Source organism: Engystomops pustulosus, chromosome 5 (genome assembly GCF_040894005.1).
Source record: "Engystomops pustulosus chromosome 5, aEngPut4.maternal, whole genome shotgun sequence".
In the NCBI taxonomy this organism is placed as follows: Eukaryota; Metazoa; Chordata; class Amphibia; order Anura; family Leptodactylidae; genus Engystomops; species Engystomops pustulosus.
Window position 1 is genome coordinate 108762956 of NC_092415.1, and position 17560 is coordinate 108780515.

Here is a 17560-nt window from a genome sequence, read left to right on the forward strand (position 1 = left end):
TTTGGGTTTTTTATGCTCAGAATGACGGTTACACTTTAACACTGAAATCAAGGTGGGGAGCTCTAAACGCCTCCTCCTCTGTGATTGACAACAACCATCAGACTTCAAGTTTGGTTAGTGAAGTACTGTATATACTTACTTACCTATACTTATAAGTACAGCCATTGAGTTTTGTATTATATAATCACAGATTCACCTGATCTTAAAAAAGAATTCGTCACCCTAAAAAAACTGTTTAGTAAGCAGCTCCTAGTGCTACCTCAGTATTAGCAGAGTTAAACTGCTTGCTTCAGCAGAACCTTCCGATAAAAGGTAGCGAACACTGCACTGCCATACCCACATACCCTTCATGAGGGGGCAGTAGGAGTCAGTCACCGCCGGCCTATGGCTTAGAAAGGGCTGTCCGGGAGAGAAGCAGAGGAAAGAGGGGCATCACAGACCACCCCCACATGAATACAATGGTCCAGGGTTCTGAGGCCATGGCAGTGCAGTGTTTGCTACCAAACATACCTTGTGAATGCTGTAGCTACACGGATGCTGAAACATATCTAGTTTAATCCCAGAACCGAGTGGTTTTGATGAAAAAAACAATTATAAAATTATGATAATGAGGCTCTGTCACTCCTGTGGCTGCTCCAGCTCTTCTCTTACACTAATTATGCACTGAGAATGATACAATCACTGTGTTGTCCCTGACAAGCCCAAGTTATCAATTGCTGCACTATCCCCCAGCTGCTGTATACAAGTCATGCCGCTCAAGTTGATTAGTCCTGTCTGGACAGTTCAGAAAGCTCAGTGTAATGTGTTTATGAACAGCCGGCAGCATGCAACCCAGCTTTCCCAAGCTCCTGAATTTTATAATTGTTTTTGAGCAAAACCACTCGAATCAGGGATTAAACAAGATATGTTTCTGCATCTATGTTGCTACGGCATTCTTAAGGTATGTTTGGTTTACAAAGCATGAAAACAAATGGTAGATTTCCTTTAAATAGAATGCAATTAAAAGTAGGGTTTTAAATTATCTACACACTTGCAATAAGGAGAGGGTCACTGAATAATGTAATGGGGTGTCTATCTTATTGTCTCCCAGTGAAAATAGACCTGTGACTAGTACACTACCAGTAACCAGAGCAGGGTATGTACACTGTATTTTACTCACCGAAAACCCCTTAATGAGAAAGGTTTTAAAACTATGACAGTCGCTTAAACCTAATAAGTAAACCAAATCTATTAACTTACCAATGAGTGGTTCTTTTCGCAAAGGGCATAAAATATAATCTTGCAAGCAGCTATAAAAATATTTTCCATACCTCCCACCTAAAACACAGCAGTGAATAATATATTTTTAATAAAGGATCATAAATTGGTTAGAAAACACAAGATTTTTATTCTGATTTCTGTGATTTGTTTGCTATGTTACAGCAGGTTATTTTTTTCTGTTTGCAGTAGTGTAACCAAAACATGTTATGTTAAAGCCTGTAGGTAAATATCTTCTTTACCCCAGCTCAGCGATTCTTAATGCTCATCCTCTCTAGAGTTTCCAATGAGGAAAGTAAGTAGTCAAGGTCAATTGTCCAATTATTCTTTGAGGGTGTGCCATGACACAAACTAGAAATATGGGACAGTGTTGGGACATTAAAAGCAGAGGTACCGTATATGTAAGCTGTAGTCCATATACTTGGAATAATAGTCTGTGTCACACATCTTCCCAACACAGGTTTATAATATCCGGCTGATCCAACAAGTTTGTTCTCCAGTCATCTGCCTTCATAATGGGAAGGCTCTTGGGAAACCATAGCCTCATCAATAAGATATTATGTACTGAATGTCCAATACAATGTGAGTACCAGTAATGCTCCATTTCTTGTGAGTTTCAGAGGTAATGCTTCAGTGCCCCTTAGTACTGTAAAACAGTGAGTGAAGCACCTTAGATACGCTCTACTTCTGTAATGCTTAGTAAAGTTTCTATAAGCAGCTTGAAATCCACTGCCTTAGTCGAGGTCAGTGCCAAAATGTAAAATTTTTGCCATTTTGATAATAAATCTGAAGTACAATGCATGGTAACTGCACACATGCATCACAGAACAATCGTCCACATCATTTTATTCTCTTGTTCCGTAGTATTGCAAAGAATAAGTTGTATAAAATTTCTTTCCTTTTTTTGTATGCACATAAAGCCTAGTGACGGTCTCTGCACTTTCTTCTGTAGCGACTCTTGTTGTCACCAGTTACTGAGCAAAATTGAAGTCTTGAGTTGAAAAATATTCACTACAACAGTACCACAAGAGGTTGTATCCTATTTTTATGCTTCATAAACATCTTCATTGACATGTACACATCACATAAAAAGGCTTCACAATCTTATCATATATGGTTGTGATAAACCTTTAACAAGCAAATTTGCCTATAAGATAGTTAGATGACATGCCGCACATGAGGCAGAACAGTCAAAAATGCACCTTCTTCGATCAAAAAGCCTTGCTTTACTTACCATAGTAAGCATCTTCCATCTTAAAGAGTCCGTTCCCACCGAAAATGAAACAGAAGATTAATATATACAATAAGTGAGAATGTGACTATACATATCACTACTAACACCAGTTGTGCATCACATCCTCTTACAAGACCAGATACATTTCCTCTCTTAGGCGATCATCACACAGGTGACATCCATTTATAAAAGGACACAACTGATGCTATTAATAGTTTTGTCAAGTTCCGTTTCCTAAAATAGCACAGTACCACACTATGCTTGTTATCAAAGAGTAGATGAAGCAGAAAAAAATGAATGCTATGTGAACAAAATCTTAGGTGCACAACAAACTGTTCCGATTTATGTAAAACACACTACACTGCAGAACACATAGCTCTACGAGGGTGTATTCTGCAAATACAAACTCTTTTAATGTTTTACATTTAGGCAGAGTGACTTGATGGGACATAAAACACCAACAATGACTGTGGAGGTACTGAATGTGGAAAATGTCAACGAGGTTTACATCCAAAATTGGGTTTTTACTGCAAGTGCCTAGAGGTCAGCTCTTCACGCCAGATGAGAACTATTTGACTCATTCTTCTTGCACTACAAAATGCCATGTAAAAACTTGCCAATGCATTGGGCACATGTAGCCCAATAGTATATGGCAGTGATGGCAAACCTTTTACACACCGAGTGCCCAAACTACAACTACCAATACAGTAGAAAGAAGGAGAAAAAGTTTGGATTATCATTGTAGCTTCCTTCTAGGGTCCTGGGCTGCCTGGGACTGCAAGAGGTCTTGAGTCCTGTCTGGCGAACCATGCCCTGGGGTGATGGCAGGGGTGCCCATACAGAGGGCTCTGAGTGCCACCTCTGGCACCCGTGCCATAGGTTTGCCACCACTGGTATATGGCAAAGGTGCAGATTGTGCAACACTTGGAGGTCTCAAAGCTGGCTGTATTGTCAAGTACATCTGAAATGGTTCTGGCACAAAACCCATGTAAACTGGGAACAGACTAGTCCATTCAGACTATGAAGTAGACGCTCGTATGACATATGGAAACCACAACTTGGGCTTTTCATTACAATTCAATTAATCTTGCAAGCAAGATTTTGCAACAGTGCAGCATCTTCCAAATTACATTCCTAGTCAGAAAAAATTAATAAAAGAAGAATATTAAAGTAGAATACTGCGCATTGGTTAGTAGGAAGATCTAACATCTCAAACTCCTCTTGGTGCAGAAAGCAGAGTATGCTCATTGTTCAAAGGTATTGCATAGGAGGCCCAGCTCACAAGCATGTCGGGCTTCTTCATTTTAGAAGAGGGAAACGAAAATTAAATATGGAAGGGCTTCATTTTACCCTTCATTTCACAGACCGTTCAATGTAAGGAAGTGCATAATATGTTATCTATAGTGTAAAAAAAGCAGGATGTGACACTTTTGCCACTATGAAAAAAAGAAGTTGCTAAATGCAAAAGTGTGAACCTTGCCTTAATCTTGTGATGTTATGAAACGACATGGAGAAAAATAAATCCAACTTCTTATAACATTACCTCTATATGCTCCTCATCTTTGTAGTGAGAGTAAATCCCATCTCTGTTTAAGCAGGCAACTTGGCAAACCTGAAAAGGGAGGAAATAATTCCATCAGTCTAGAAAAACTTAATTTGCAAGAAAATATTAAACAGTTAACTTTATTTTTGTCCCTGCTTTCACAGAACAGTTTAGTTAAATAATAATTTGTTTCCATTTTAAACTAGCAATTATAAACATTATAATAGAGCACGCAATATGTGTACCAACATCTATTTCCCTCCAATATTAGAATATGAATCCAAGATGGACTGCCAACTCAATTAAAAATTAGATTACATGTTGCTCCTTAGAGATCACACAAAGATGCTGCTGGCCTTAGTAGGTTGTGGGTTTAATTCACCAAATATCTCCCTAAAAAAATAATGCTGCCTCCACAGTTGATGTTGTTGGTAGTTTAATGTGAAGTCCACAAGCGCAGAAACAGACCACAGACTGAGAAAATTTCAGACAGGTAGAGATGGGAGTGGGGAGCGCCGCTCACCTCTGTCTCCATTGGAAACATTGCAAAATGGGTCGGGAAAAGGAACTACTTTTTAATTTGCAATGTGGCACCCGGCTCAGTCATGGTGGGGTGAGACACTTATGGTATAAAACAGCTGGATGCAGTTTGTGCTGCCAGCTAACAGTGAAGAGAGAAAAAAACCCTCTGTGTGCATGTAACCTTATACATACAAAGATCAAAGTGATTTTCCTCCCAAGCACGATTACACATAGCCAAAACTTTGAAGCTTCTTTTCCTCCTCCTTCACAATGAAACACATAAGTAGTATGTCAGGCTACACTATCAGCATGAAGGAGCCTGTCAGTACTGCAGATGCCCCGTACAGTATTAACATGTTAAGAAGCATGGCTCTCTCTGACAAAGTGAGCACCATTGCAGCCATGATGAAGCCAGAAGAGCAGAGCTGCCTAGCACAATATTACCTTACAAAAGAAGGTCTTTTTCTTTTTCTCAGACAAGTGTTCTTTAATAGCACTCATTTTGCTTTTATGCACCTGAAAATAAACACATACAAAAAGTATTAGGGTTGTCTAAAGTACACATATCAATAAACTGATCACTTTGAACCCCACCAGCATCAATGACTAAAGCAGGAATAATAGTATACTGTACAAGATTATGGTAGTCACCACATTGCAAACTATGTGCTGCGTTACATAAGGCTATGACCAGTTTTCCAGCTACTCCTCCCATGCAAAAAGTTAAATAATAATGAATATGCTCTCTGTCCCGATTCCCGAAACTGGTTATATGTGTCGAGGTCAGGACCCAGAGCAGAGCGCCTACAGGTGAGGACCCAAGAGTGGTAAGTACTTGTCAGCAGTACTCTACTGCTCCCAGGTCCTTTCCTGCTCCTGCCACAGTTCTGCTCTGGGTCCTGATGCCGCAGCATACAACCAGCACATGGAGGAGAGAAGAAGCTGCATTGTGGTGCAGGGAGGAGAAGAGCCAAGAAAGCAAAGGAGGCTTCTCCAGTATTGTCTTCTATAGGGTCTTCAATATCACTATTTATCCGCTATGTGGTCTCCAGTACTACCATTATCTGCTCTGGGGTTTCCGCTATTATTGTCTTCTCTAAATACAGTGTTTAAATTCTGGGTTGGCATTTTGTGCTGTACTGAGGATGTTGGTGCATCTAGGGTGCGGTTGTTTACTGATGCAGCCCCTTAACACTCAGCGTCCGAGATCTGAGCCGAACCGGCATCTGGAAACACAGGGTTCCAGCTATAACTGATGCTTAACCTGTTAAATTCCCACGATAAGCACGACCGCGGCATTTAACTTGGCCGCCTTCGGGGGGCGCCGATCGTTGCTATAGCAACTCTGGGGTCTGATCTGGACGTCATCTTACTGGCAGAGTGCCAGCCTGACACTGCTAATACCCTGCAATACATCAGTATTGCGTAGTATTATCATGAGAAAAAAAAAAAAAAAAAAAAAAAAAAAAAAGCTTTTTCAATAAAAAATAAAGTTAGAAATCAATAAGAATGATCATAAGCCCCAAAACATATAAAGAGACATATAATGCAAAAAAAGTCAAAATAATAACACAAACCCCACACATATAGTATCACCGCGTCCGTAACAACCCATAGAATAAAAGTAAATCATTATTGAACCCGTACGATAAACGCCGCATTAAAAAAAACTGTTATATACCCTCCAAAAATTATGATTTTTACCTATTCAATACCAAAAAAATTGCAATAAAATGTGATCAAAAAAACTTATGTACTCCAACATGATACTGGTGCAAAGTACAACATCTCCCGCAAAAAACGAGCCGTAAACCAGCTCCGCAGCCAAAAAAATGTTATGCCATTTGGAAGACGGCAATGCAAAAATGATAGATTTTCCCCACATTAGGGTTTTATTTGACAAATTTATTAAAACAAAAAGATTTTGCTTAGGGATATTGTAGTGGCACTTATCAATTTCCAACCTTTCCAGTTCTATGTGCTACCATCAAGACCTTTTCACCAAAAAAGGAACAAATATACACAGATTTTTTGCAAAGAATGTGGGCACTAAAATAGAAACGGTCTCAGATTGTTACCAAGAATTTGTAAACAAAAGATTTAAACAATTTGTAAACAACTTGTTAACAAAAACCTATTTAATTTAATTTGCTTGTCTCGATATAATATTCAATTACAATAGTTGAGGACCAATATTTAATACATTTAAAAACATATTCATGCATAGAAAATAGTGATTATATATAGACAAAAGACACGATTATACATAGACAGAGAAGTAAAACATGAAATCCTTTTTTAAGGTACTTTCATAAAATTCCCAAAATGGAAAGAAAAAAGTTCACAGATATTTGATAGATGAAATCTATATTTGTTAATTAGCATATATGTGTTCAGGTTTACGACCAAGGGGTAAGTATTCCAGGAGGTTTGTGTTTTCAGGTCATAGGGCCCTATGCCTGTAATACACGTTTTTCTATAATAAAAAATGAAAAATAAAATGAAAAGTTATAAATAAAAAATGAAAAATAGACAATAAAAATTTGTTTCTTTGAGCAGCTTTCAATCTTTTAAGACAATTTTAGCCTACATGTGGTACCTTTATGGTTTGTAATATGCGACTGTTTGTTATATTATTTGGCACTCACGGTTAGTTGATGTTCAGCTGGGTGATGTTGGTGTTTCTTAGCGGGACCGTGTAGCTTCTTCTGCGGGTTCCGATCACCAGCTATGTCTATTACGCCGCTTTGTCCCAGGGGACGTTATGTAAAGTGTCTCTGGGCTGTGCAAGCTGGATGCGTTCTTTGTTCTGTAGTGGCGTTCAGAACGCCGTTGAAGACGCCGCTGATGATGCCTTTGACCAGCTTGTGGATCGTGGGTTTTCACCTTTCGCAGCCCAAACTAGCTGATCTTGATGTCACGTGTTATCAGCTTTTGTAGTACACACGGCGTTGAAGCTCCGGAGCAAAGTTATGTTGTACTTTCAAATAAATAGTCCACCAATGTGAATCATAGATGTTGTAAGGTATGAAGCTGCTCAATTCTTATGACATATGCTAGACGCGTTTCGAATCGTGACGCTTCTTCTTCAGTAGCTTAAAAAAATGTGTATACCTCCTTCTGTTCACTCACTTTTATACCCCTTGTTGGTTGTTTGTTAATACCCGTCCTGGATTCCTTCCCCTGGTCACCTTGTAAACCTGGTGTGGATTTTTCAAAAAGTTCTTTTTGAGATCGGTATATGAAGATTACCTACATATAGTCAATAAATGTAGTTTCACAGTAGAACAATACAATTATATATGTATGTTGGGTGGGGGACAGTAGGAGACCCCCACGAGTGCTGGAAAACAGCCTGACTGTCGTGGAGAGTGTTCAGCTGTGCCAAATCCATTACAAAAAGCCCAAAATTTCCAACTCTGCATTTAACCCCTTAGGTATCTGCGTGTCAAACACATATATAAACCTAGATTCTGCCTTGGACATTTTGGCGATATAATCTCCGCCTCGCCAGTCTTTTGCAATAGACTGAAGTGCACAGAATTGTAGCTGAGAAAAATCCATATTGTGACTTATTTTGAAATGTTTTGATAAAGAATGTGTTTCCAAGCCTTTCTTAATATTTCTTATGTGTTCTGAAATCCTATCTTTCAAGGGTCTGATTGTTCTGCCAATATATTGTTTATTGCATGTGCAAGTTATAATGTATATTACTCCTGTGCTGTTGCACGTGAGCAGCTCATTTATTATATGCATGTGGTTATTGTTTGATGATTTGACTTGGGAAGTTCTTTTTTTGAATGAAGTTTTTTTGCAACAAGTGCATTCTCTCTTTTTGATGGATGGGGCTATTTGTAAGCCTAAATTCGGAGCTTTGGCATAGACTATGGGTGGTCTGTCAGGTAGCATTTCATCAAGTGCTCTGTCGTTTTTTAACATATCCCAATGTCTAGTAATTATGTTATGTATTTTCTTATACTGTGTGTTATATGGTAAAATGATTTTAGTTTTGTTCTCTTGTGGGGTGTTTTCTGTGTCTTTTTCTTCTTTTGTTTTATTGTGTGACGGTGTGATTTTGTTTTTCAATAATTGTTCTCTTGTGAGTTGTCTTGCTTTATGTAAAGCTGGTTCTAGTGTCGTGATTTTATAGTCTTTCTTGAAATTGTAATGTTAGTTGGCTTGCTTCTTCTTCAAATTTTTTTATTGTCGTGCAGTTCCTTCTCAGTCTCCTGAACTGTCCATAAGGTATATTATCTAACCATCCAGGGAGATGGCAACTGTGCCTAGATATGTAGCTGTTTCTCGACGTGGGTTTTCTGTAAGTACTGCACTCCAGCTTGCCTTCTTTTATGTCAATTTGCAAGTCCAAAAATTCTACTCTTTCTTTGCTTATATTGGGTATAAAATAAAGGTTGTAGGCGTTATTGTTTATTACTGAGATGAAGTTTTTTAATTCTATTTCACTTTTGTCCCAAATCAAAATGACGTGGTCGATATAACAAATCCAGGACGGGTATTAACAAACAACCAACAAGGGGTATAAAAGTGAGTGAACAGAAGGAGGTATACACATTTTTTTAAGCTACTGAAGAAGAAGCGTCACGCTTCGAAACGCGTCTAGCATATGTCATAAGAATTGAGCAGCTTCATACCTTAAAACATCTATGATTCACATTGGTGGACTATTTATTTGAAAGTACAACATAACCTTGCTCCAGAGCTTCAACGCCGTGTGTACTACAAAAGCTGATAACACGTGACATCAAGATCAGCTAGTTTGGGCTGCGGGAGGTGAAAACCCACAATCCACAAGCCGGTCAAAGGCGCCTTCAACGGCGCTCTGAACGCCACTACAGAACAAAGAACGCATCCAGCTTGCACAGCCCAGAGACACTTTACATAACGTCCCCTGGGACAAAGCGGTGAAATAGACATAGCTGGTGATCGGAACCCGCAGAAGAAGGCAACGCGGTCCCGCTAAGAAACACTAACATCAGCCCAGCTGAACATCAACTAACCGTGAGTGCCAAATAATATAACAAACAGTCGCATATTACAAACCATAAAGGTACCACATGAAGGCTAAAATTGTCTTAAAAGATTGAAAGCTGCTCAAAGAAACAAATTTTTATTGTCTATTTTTCATTTTTTATTTATAATTTTTCATTTTATTTTTCATTTTTTATTATAGAAAAACGTGTATTACAGGCATAGGGCCCTATGACCTGAAAACACAAACCTCCTGGAATACTTACCCCTTGGTCGTAAACCTGAACACATATATGCTAATTAACAAATATAGATTTCATCTATCAAATATCTGTGAACTTTTTTCTTTCCATTTTGGGAATTTTATGAAAGTACCTTAAAAAAGGATTTCATGTTTTACTTCTCTGTCTATGTATAATCGTGTCTTTTGTCTATATATAATCGCTATTTTCTATGCATGAATATGTTTTTAAATGTCTTAAATATTGGTCCTCAACTATTGTAATTGAATATTATATCGAGACAAGCAAATTAAATTAAATAGTTTTTTGTTAACAAGTTGTTTACAAATTCTTGGTAACAATCTGAGACAGTTTCTATTTTAGTGCCCACATTCTTTGCAAAGAATTTTGTAAAACGTAAGAAAAAATAAACATGTCTGTTATCACCGTAATCGTATTAACCCATAGAATAAAGATAACATGGTTATTAGGCTATACGTGAACACGAGAAAAAAAAAATATCCAGTACAGAATTGATGCTTTTCTATTCCTGCCCCCACAAAAAAGTTCCTACATTTTCAACAATGAGGGATACCAACCCCAAAATGGTAACACTGGAAAAAGCATCTCATCCCGGAAATAAAATGCCGTCACATGGCCCCAATAACGAAAAACCGAAAAGTTTTATAGCCTACAAAAGAGGCCAATGAGGAAACTAAAATCCTGGCAGCTGCAGGGCACTCCTTCCCTTCTGCGCCTCGCTGTGCACCCATAACACAAGAAATGACCACACGTTGAGGGTTTCTGTACTCAGGAGAAATTGTAGAACAAATTGTATGGTGGGTTTTCTCTTTTGTAAATGTGTAAATTAGGGCTAAATGAACGTATGACCGACAAAATTTGACCTCCATTTTGATTCAATTACTATGAAGATCTCAAGGGGTTAACAATCTTCCTAAAAGCTGTTTCTGATAGCTTGAGGGGTTCAGATTTGAAAATGGGCTGATTATATAGGGGGGATTTTATGCCAAATATGTAAAATTTCATTCAAAACTGTATTTATCCCCAAAATAGTCGATTCTGAAAATCCGAAAAATTGCTATTCGATTTGTAAGCCGTGTGACATCAAAATAAATTATCCAGACATTTCAAAAATGATGAAAATGTAAAGTAGTCAAATGGGAAATGTTATTCAGCAACTTATTTAGGTGGTAAATCTACTTTTTTTTGAGGTCACTAGTAGAAAAGCATCAATTCTGTACTGGATTTTTTCCTTTTTTTTTTCGTGTTCACAATATAGCCCAATAATCATGTTATCTTTATTCTATGGGTCAATACGATTACGGGGATACCAGACATGAATATTTTTTCTTCCGTTTTACTACATTTGTCAAATAAAACCCTTATGTGGGGAAAAATCTATCATTTTTGTATTGCCGTCTTCCAAGTGGCATAACATTTTTACTTATTTGGCTGCGGAGCTGGTTGATGGCTTGTTTTTTGTGAGACATGTTGTCTCATTCTGGAGTACATATGTTTTTTTGATAACTTTTTAGTGCATTTTTTGTAAGATTGAATAAGTAAAAATGATAATTTTTTATTCTACGGGTTGTTACAGACACGGTGATTTTTTTTTTTTTTTTTTACTTTTTGACTATTTCCGCCATGGGACATAAACAAGCAATAATCTGATTGCTTGTTCATGATAATACTCTGCAATACTGATATATTGCAGGGTATTAGCAGTGTCAGCCTATGCACATGCATAGGCTGACACTGTGCCTGAAAGATGATGTCACAGACACAATCTTTCAGGCACTGCCAGTAGGCACCCATAGACGCGATCGGCGCCCCCCCCCCCCCTAATGGACCGATCGTGGGGGAAAGACCCCCCCAAATGCATGTTAAATGCTACGGTTGCGCAATCCAGAAAAGACTGCGCAAATATTTGAGAAATATTATTTTGACCTCTATGATCTCCCAACTCGTCACCCCTTTAGTTGAGTTCTCAGAATCAATGACTTTGGAGCAATACCTTCAGGGCTGTAAGCTCGCCAAACTGTCGTGCACTCGCTGCAATAAAATCAGGAAGTCTCAGAGGAGGAAGTGCGGTAAGTTATCAAGGCACTTCCAAATGGGAAGTCCCCAAGACCTGACTGCCTACCCTATACATATTATAAAATATATAGTGATATCCTGTACATGGTCCAGCTGTTTATCGCATTTATGGCAGGTACCCCAACACCGGAGTCAAAGCCAGGGTACTTTATAACAGTTATCCTGAAACCCGCAAAAGATCCCTGAATTCGGACTTTCTGGGGAATTGGTTACTATAGCTATTACATGAAGACCATGTCAGGTTTATACTATATAGACAAGCGGGAGATAACACTCGGCACTTGGCCACCCTATTAGATGTTATCAAGGCGGCAGGCAGGGGGTTCCCTTTTACTTGGTCTAGACACAGTGAAGGCATTTGGCCGTCAAGACTGGAACTTTATGACGTCTGCCCTGAAGACATTTTTTTATGCAGGTGCTAAGAGGACTATATTCAGCCCCTAGTGCAGGAATAAGCCTCCCTCATGCTAACGCCTTATTTTTCTCTATGCACAATGGCACTGGGCAGAGCTAGCCACTTTAGTACCGTAGAGAGTCTGAGAAATAGTAAAAATAAAAAAATATATATAATATTAATAGAAAAAAAAAACCTAAAAATTAAAATCACCCCCCTTTCCCTAGCAGTCATATAAATAAAAAAAAAATTATCAAAATATAATAATTTTTTTTACTGTGTTTAACTCCGTAACGGAAAATAGCCCCCAAAGTCGAAAATTGGACATAAAATCCAATCACACAAGAAAACGGCGCAAATGCGTTTTTTCACCATTTTCACTGCATTTAGAATTTTTTTACCACTTCCCAGTACACGGCATGGCATATTCAATACCATCACTATGAAGTGTAATTTGTCATGCAGAAAACAAGTCGTCACAGAGCTCTTTACGTGAAAAAATAAAAAAAGTTAGATTTTTGACGGTGGGGAAGTGGAAATGAAAAAAACAAAGGGCCAGGTCGTTAAGGGGTTAATATGCCCTCGGATAAGCGGACGACCCTCAAGAGCTTGTTCAAATAGGAAGTTGTAATCTATAAAATATCTGGGAGATCAGAAAACTTCGAATTATGAAACCCTTTACGCAGCTAACTTTCCACCTATGATTAACCCCTTCCCGACGCACGCCGTCGGGTCCCGATGCATGGAGAGGGCTCGCGGGCCGAGCCCTCTCCATAGCCGGTAAGTCTTTGCTGCATATTGCAGCAAAGGCGTATCGGTACGGGTGCTTTCACGGCCATCGCCGCCAGCAATGCTGCCGGAGGCTCCATCTTGCCGTGGATCGCAGCTCCCCGATGACGTCACGGGGAGCGGTGATCCGTTGCCATGACAGCTTCGGGTCTCACGAAGGCCCGAAGCTGTCTCGTTTTAACCCATTCATTACAATGTGCTATCAGCACATTGTAATGAATGAGGAGTAAAATCCCCATATACTGCCATATTGCAGTATGGCAGTATATGGTAGGATCGATCAGACAACCTAGGGTTAAAGTACCCTAGGGAGTCTGAAAAATAGTAAAAGTAAAAAAAAAGGTTAAAAAAAAAAATATAATAAAAAAACCTAAAAATTCAAATCACCCCCCTTTCCCTAGAACTGATATTAATATTAATAAACAGTAAAAATCATAAACACATTAGGTATCACCGCGTCCGAAAATGTCCGATCAAAATATAACAACGGTTTTTCACTGCGTTTAACCCCGTAACGGAAAATAGTGTCCAAAGTCAAAAATTAAATTTTTTTGCCATTTTGGAAAATATAAAAAAATTAATAAAAAGTGATCAAAAGGTCGCACAGTCCTAAAAATGATAGCAATGAAAACGCCATCAAAAGTCGCAAAAAATGACACCACCCACAGCTCCGTACACCAAAGTATGAAAAAGTTATTGTCGCCAGAAGATGGCAAAATCAAAAAAAAATCTTTTGTACAGGAGGTTTTAATTTTTTTAAACGTATGAAAACATTATAAAACCTATACAAATTTGGTATCCACGTAATCGTAGCGACCCAAAGAATAAAGTAGACATGTCATTTGTGGCGCACAATGAAAGCTGTAAAATCCAAGCCCACAAGAAAACGTTGCAAATGTGTTTTTTCACCATTTTCACTGCATTTGGAATTTTTTTCCCGCTTCCCAGTACGCGCCATGGAATATTAAATACCGTCACTACGAAGTGCAATTTGTTACGCAGAAAATAAGCCATAACACAGCTCTTTATGTGGAAAAATAAAAAAGTTATAGATTTTTGAAGGTGGGGAGTGAAAAATGGTAGTGAAAAAACTAAAAAAGGCCAAGTCGTTAAGGAGATTCTGAGTCTCCAAACTAAATGGTAACCATTGCATCACTATTTTAAGGCGTATAGCGGCTATTAAGATGTCCATCCTCCCCAAGCTACTAGATTTATTCGAGACTGTTCTGATTCTGGTCCCAATGTCAGTGCTGTCAGGCTCCAATCGATGTGCTTGGGTTTAGTGTGGAGAGGCAAGAGTCACAGGATATTGAAGTCAGTTCAGACTCCAGGATTCAATAATGGCGGATTAGCCCCACCAGATATCAAATTATACTACTTTACGACCCACCTCCAACATCTAGAATCGTGGCTTATGCTACCGGCATATAATAGATGAACAGAGCTTGAAAAACTCTGGTATCTCCAAACACACCCAGCTACCCTTATATGGGGTCCCTCGGAGGTTACTCTAACATTAGTAGGCCAATACAGTTTACCCGTGATATTTGCCACAAATGTAGGATGCAGTTTCAATTAGCAGCCATGCATTCTCTCCTTACCCCGATTTTGTTCACACCCCATCTAACCGATAGCCTTACCCCTAGCTATCGGTCACAGTTGCAGGCAGGTACTTTCCAGGTCAGAGCCCTGCTGGATCTTCTTACACGTAAGCTACTCCTCCTGGATGCCTTAATGGAAAAATGCCCGTGTTTGGTGGGAGTAGACTACTCTTATGCTCAAATCAAGAACTGTATTGTTTCCATAGTAGGATCAGAAGTAGTGCCAAGCCCCAAGCCCTTTGAATTGCTATGTTCCCAGAGCCCCACCACTAAGGGCCTGATCTCTAGCATATATTCAATTCTTAATACAAGAGTTGATATTTTGCATGCCTATATGACCTGATGGAAATCCTTGTTGGGCAAACAACTGACACTCGTACAGTTGCAGAAGGTGTGGGTGAGGGCACGTAAATATTCTATATGTACTTTGTATAAGGAGAATCAGCTAAAAATCTTGTTAAATTGGTACTGCACACCTGAACTTTTAAAGAAATTCTATCCCTCTATCCCCATCATGCTGGAGGTGCGGAGGATTGGGCCATCCTATTCCACATCTTCTTGGGCTGCCCAGCCATGATGCATTTCTGGCTTGAGGTCAGGTCCCTTATTGGGAATGTGTTCAATACTCAAGTCCAACAGGAGTCTGAAATATATCTCCTTAATCTATTCCCTTGTTCATTTTGGGGTCCGAGTGCCAGGTTGTTCCTACATATAACACCACTGGCTAAGTGTCTGATATCTTTATATTGGAGGTTTTCTGCCATCATTATTAGATTTATATGTACGCCTCAGGGATCTTAGATCCATGGAATATTTAACCGTTGTGCTTCACCAAACCAGTATGCAGAAAGGAGCTCAGTGCAGTCTCCGGCAGGAGAACAATCTGTCCTACCCGACCCTGGACTTCTGATTTCGGGTCAGGGCAACCAAAAGTGTATACACCATGATTGAGACGGGTTGGAATTATATCTGTGAAATGCAGTATTTTTGTTGAATTAGAGTATGTATTATTTTGTAATCCTGAACATGTTTAAGAATCTTGTCTTCGTGAGAATACCCCTTTAATACGTCTGCAACAATAGAGCATAGCCACTCCAAAATTGTATAAGTAGAAAATACATATCATCCCACAAAAAAATGCCCACATATGGCCCCAATAATGGAAAAACTAAAATTTTATAGCACACAAAAGTGAGGAAACTAATATCTGCTATATTCTATAGTATTAAACTGGATGCTGCATGGCATGCATACCTTGGCGCTTCACTGTGCGCCCATAATACAAGCAACTTCCTAATGTGGGGCGTCTCCGTACTTAGGAGAAATTGCATAACAAATTTTAAGATGAAAGTTTTCTCTTTTTATATTTTGTAAATCTTATGGCTAAATGAACCGACAAAATTAGATCATTCTAAATTTCACCTCCATTTAGTTTCAATAACAATTCAACTCTCAATTGGGTTAAAAAATTTTCTAAAAGCAGTTTTTAATTGTTTGAATGTGTATTTTTGAAAATGGTGGAGGTGGGGTCCAATGGAGCAGACAGCCGCACATGACCATTTTGTTCCATTAATCTCTATGGAGCAGGCGGAGATCGGCGCTCAGCAATTAAAGTCAGCTCCATAGAGATTAATGGAACAGAATGGTCATGTGCGGCTGTCTGCTCCATTAGTCTTACGAAGAGACTAGGGGGTTTGACGGACCCTCGTTTTCGCGATCAGTGGATAGGGCCTAACTTTAGTTCGTGGGAAACCATCTTTAAGGGGTGAAGTTAATAGATGATAGAGATAAAATGGTCCCTAAAATAATTGATTGTAAAGATTTTCATGAAAATTTCAAAAAAATGCTGTTTGATATGTAATCTTTTCAGCATCGTAATAAAACAAAAGGACACTTATAAAATTATGCAAACACAAAGCTTAGATATGGTAAATGTAACTAACTTGGATAGTAAAGTTTCAAATTTGAAAACATAAATTTTTTCAGAATTTTTACCAAAGTCCCCCTTTTTTCATAAATAAATGCCAAATATAACAACCAAAATTTCACACTAAGTTGATGTACAACATGTCATGAAAAAAAAAAATCCCAAAAACACGATTTGGAAAAATAGGTCTTAGTCATCAAGGCGCAAATGAGCTTGGTCACTAAGGGGTTAGTTGATAAACCGGCTACGACCTGAAGGGATTAAAGGTTAAAATCTGACATGTGCCACCGGAGAACTACAAGAATACCTACAACACTGCTCAATATCGCGTTACGTTATGGAGACGCCATATATCCCGCACAATGCTCTACCACATGAGAACTCTGACAAGAACAGAAGCGTGCCCGCTATGCCGGGCACAGACACCTACCACCCGCTCCTCATACTCACGTACCGGGCACGGCCTTCCGCTCTCACACCTTCTCAATTCCCATAAAGCCGCACGCCACAAACGGCGTCTCAGCGTTATCGACACCACGTGACCATCGTTGCGCAGACGTCCTCACGCGCGACTGGCGTGTGACGCTGCATCATTTTACCCACACACCATTTGTCTATTTTGTTATTATGAAGTGGAGGATGTGCGGTTTTCTGCAGATTGTACACTACATACTGTAGTTGAGGTCCTGTCACCTTCCAGTGTGAGTGCACTTTATAATCTGAATCCGTGATCATAACTGACCGCTAGATGGCAACATAATGCTAATGTGAACAAAGCTTTGAACAGACCACCCAAATGTGCACAGACTTCTTTAGGAGAGGCCTGCTTAAAGGGGTTGTGTCCGAGTGATATTTTAGAACCGGGCTGCGGGGCGTTTTTTTTGTTTTTTTTTTAAATAAACCTGTACTCCTCTCTTCTGTCTGAGACCTGTATGTTTATAGGGGCATAGAAGCTCCGCTCCGAC

The 17560-nt window shown here is 39.1% G+C and overlaps 1 protein-coding gene across 6 annotated transcripts in view; it reads right to left on the reverse strand.

Annotated features, from left to right (window-relative positions):
* LOC140133138 (uncharacterized) overlaps nucleotides 1-17206 on the reverse strand; it is a 95369-nt gene extending 78163 nt beyond the window's left edge. The window contains exons 1-5 of one of the 6 annotated variants that reach the window (XM_072152883.1): nucleotides 17050-17206; nucleotides 5001-5072; nucleotides 4035-4103; nucleotides 2492-2510; nucleotides 1240-1317 (exon numbers count right to left, since the gene is read on the reverse strand). In XM_072152883.1, coding sequence (XP_072008984.1) covers nucleotides 1240-1317; nucleotides 2492-2510; nucleotides 4035-4103; nucleotides 5001-5057 — 223 coding nt within the window. In that variant the 5' untranslated portion in view covers nucleotides 5058-5072; nucleotides 17050-17206. Of the gene's footprint in view, nucleotides 1-1239; nucleotides 1318-2491; nucleotides 2511-4034; nucleotides 4104-5000; nucleotides 5073-16906; nucleotides 16992-17025 lie in introns of those variants that run through there. The other 5 variants (XM_072152882.1, XM_072152879.1, XM_072152880.1 and 2 more) reach the window with 5 other exon arrangements.
* Nucleotides 17207-17560: the final 354 nt, after the last annotated feature.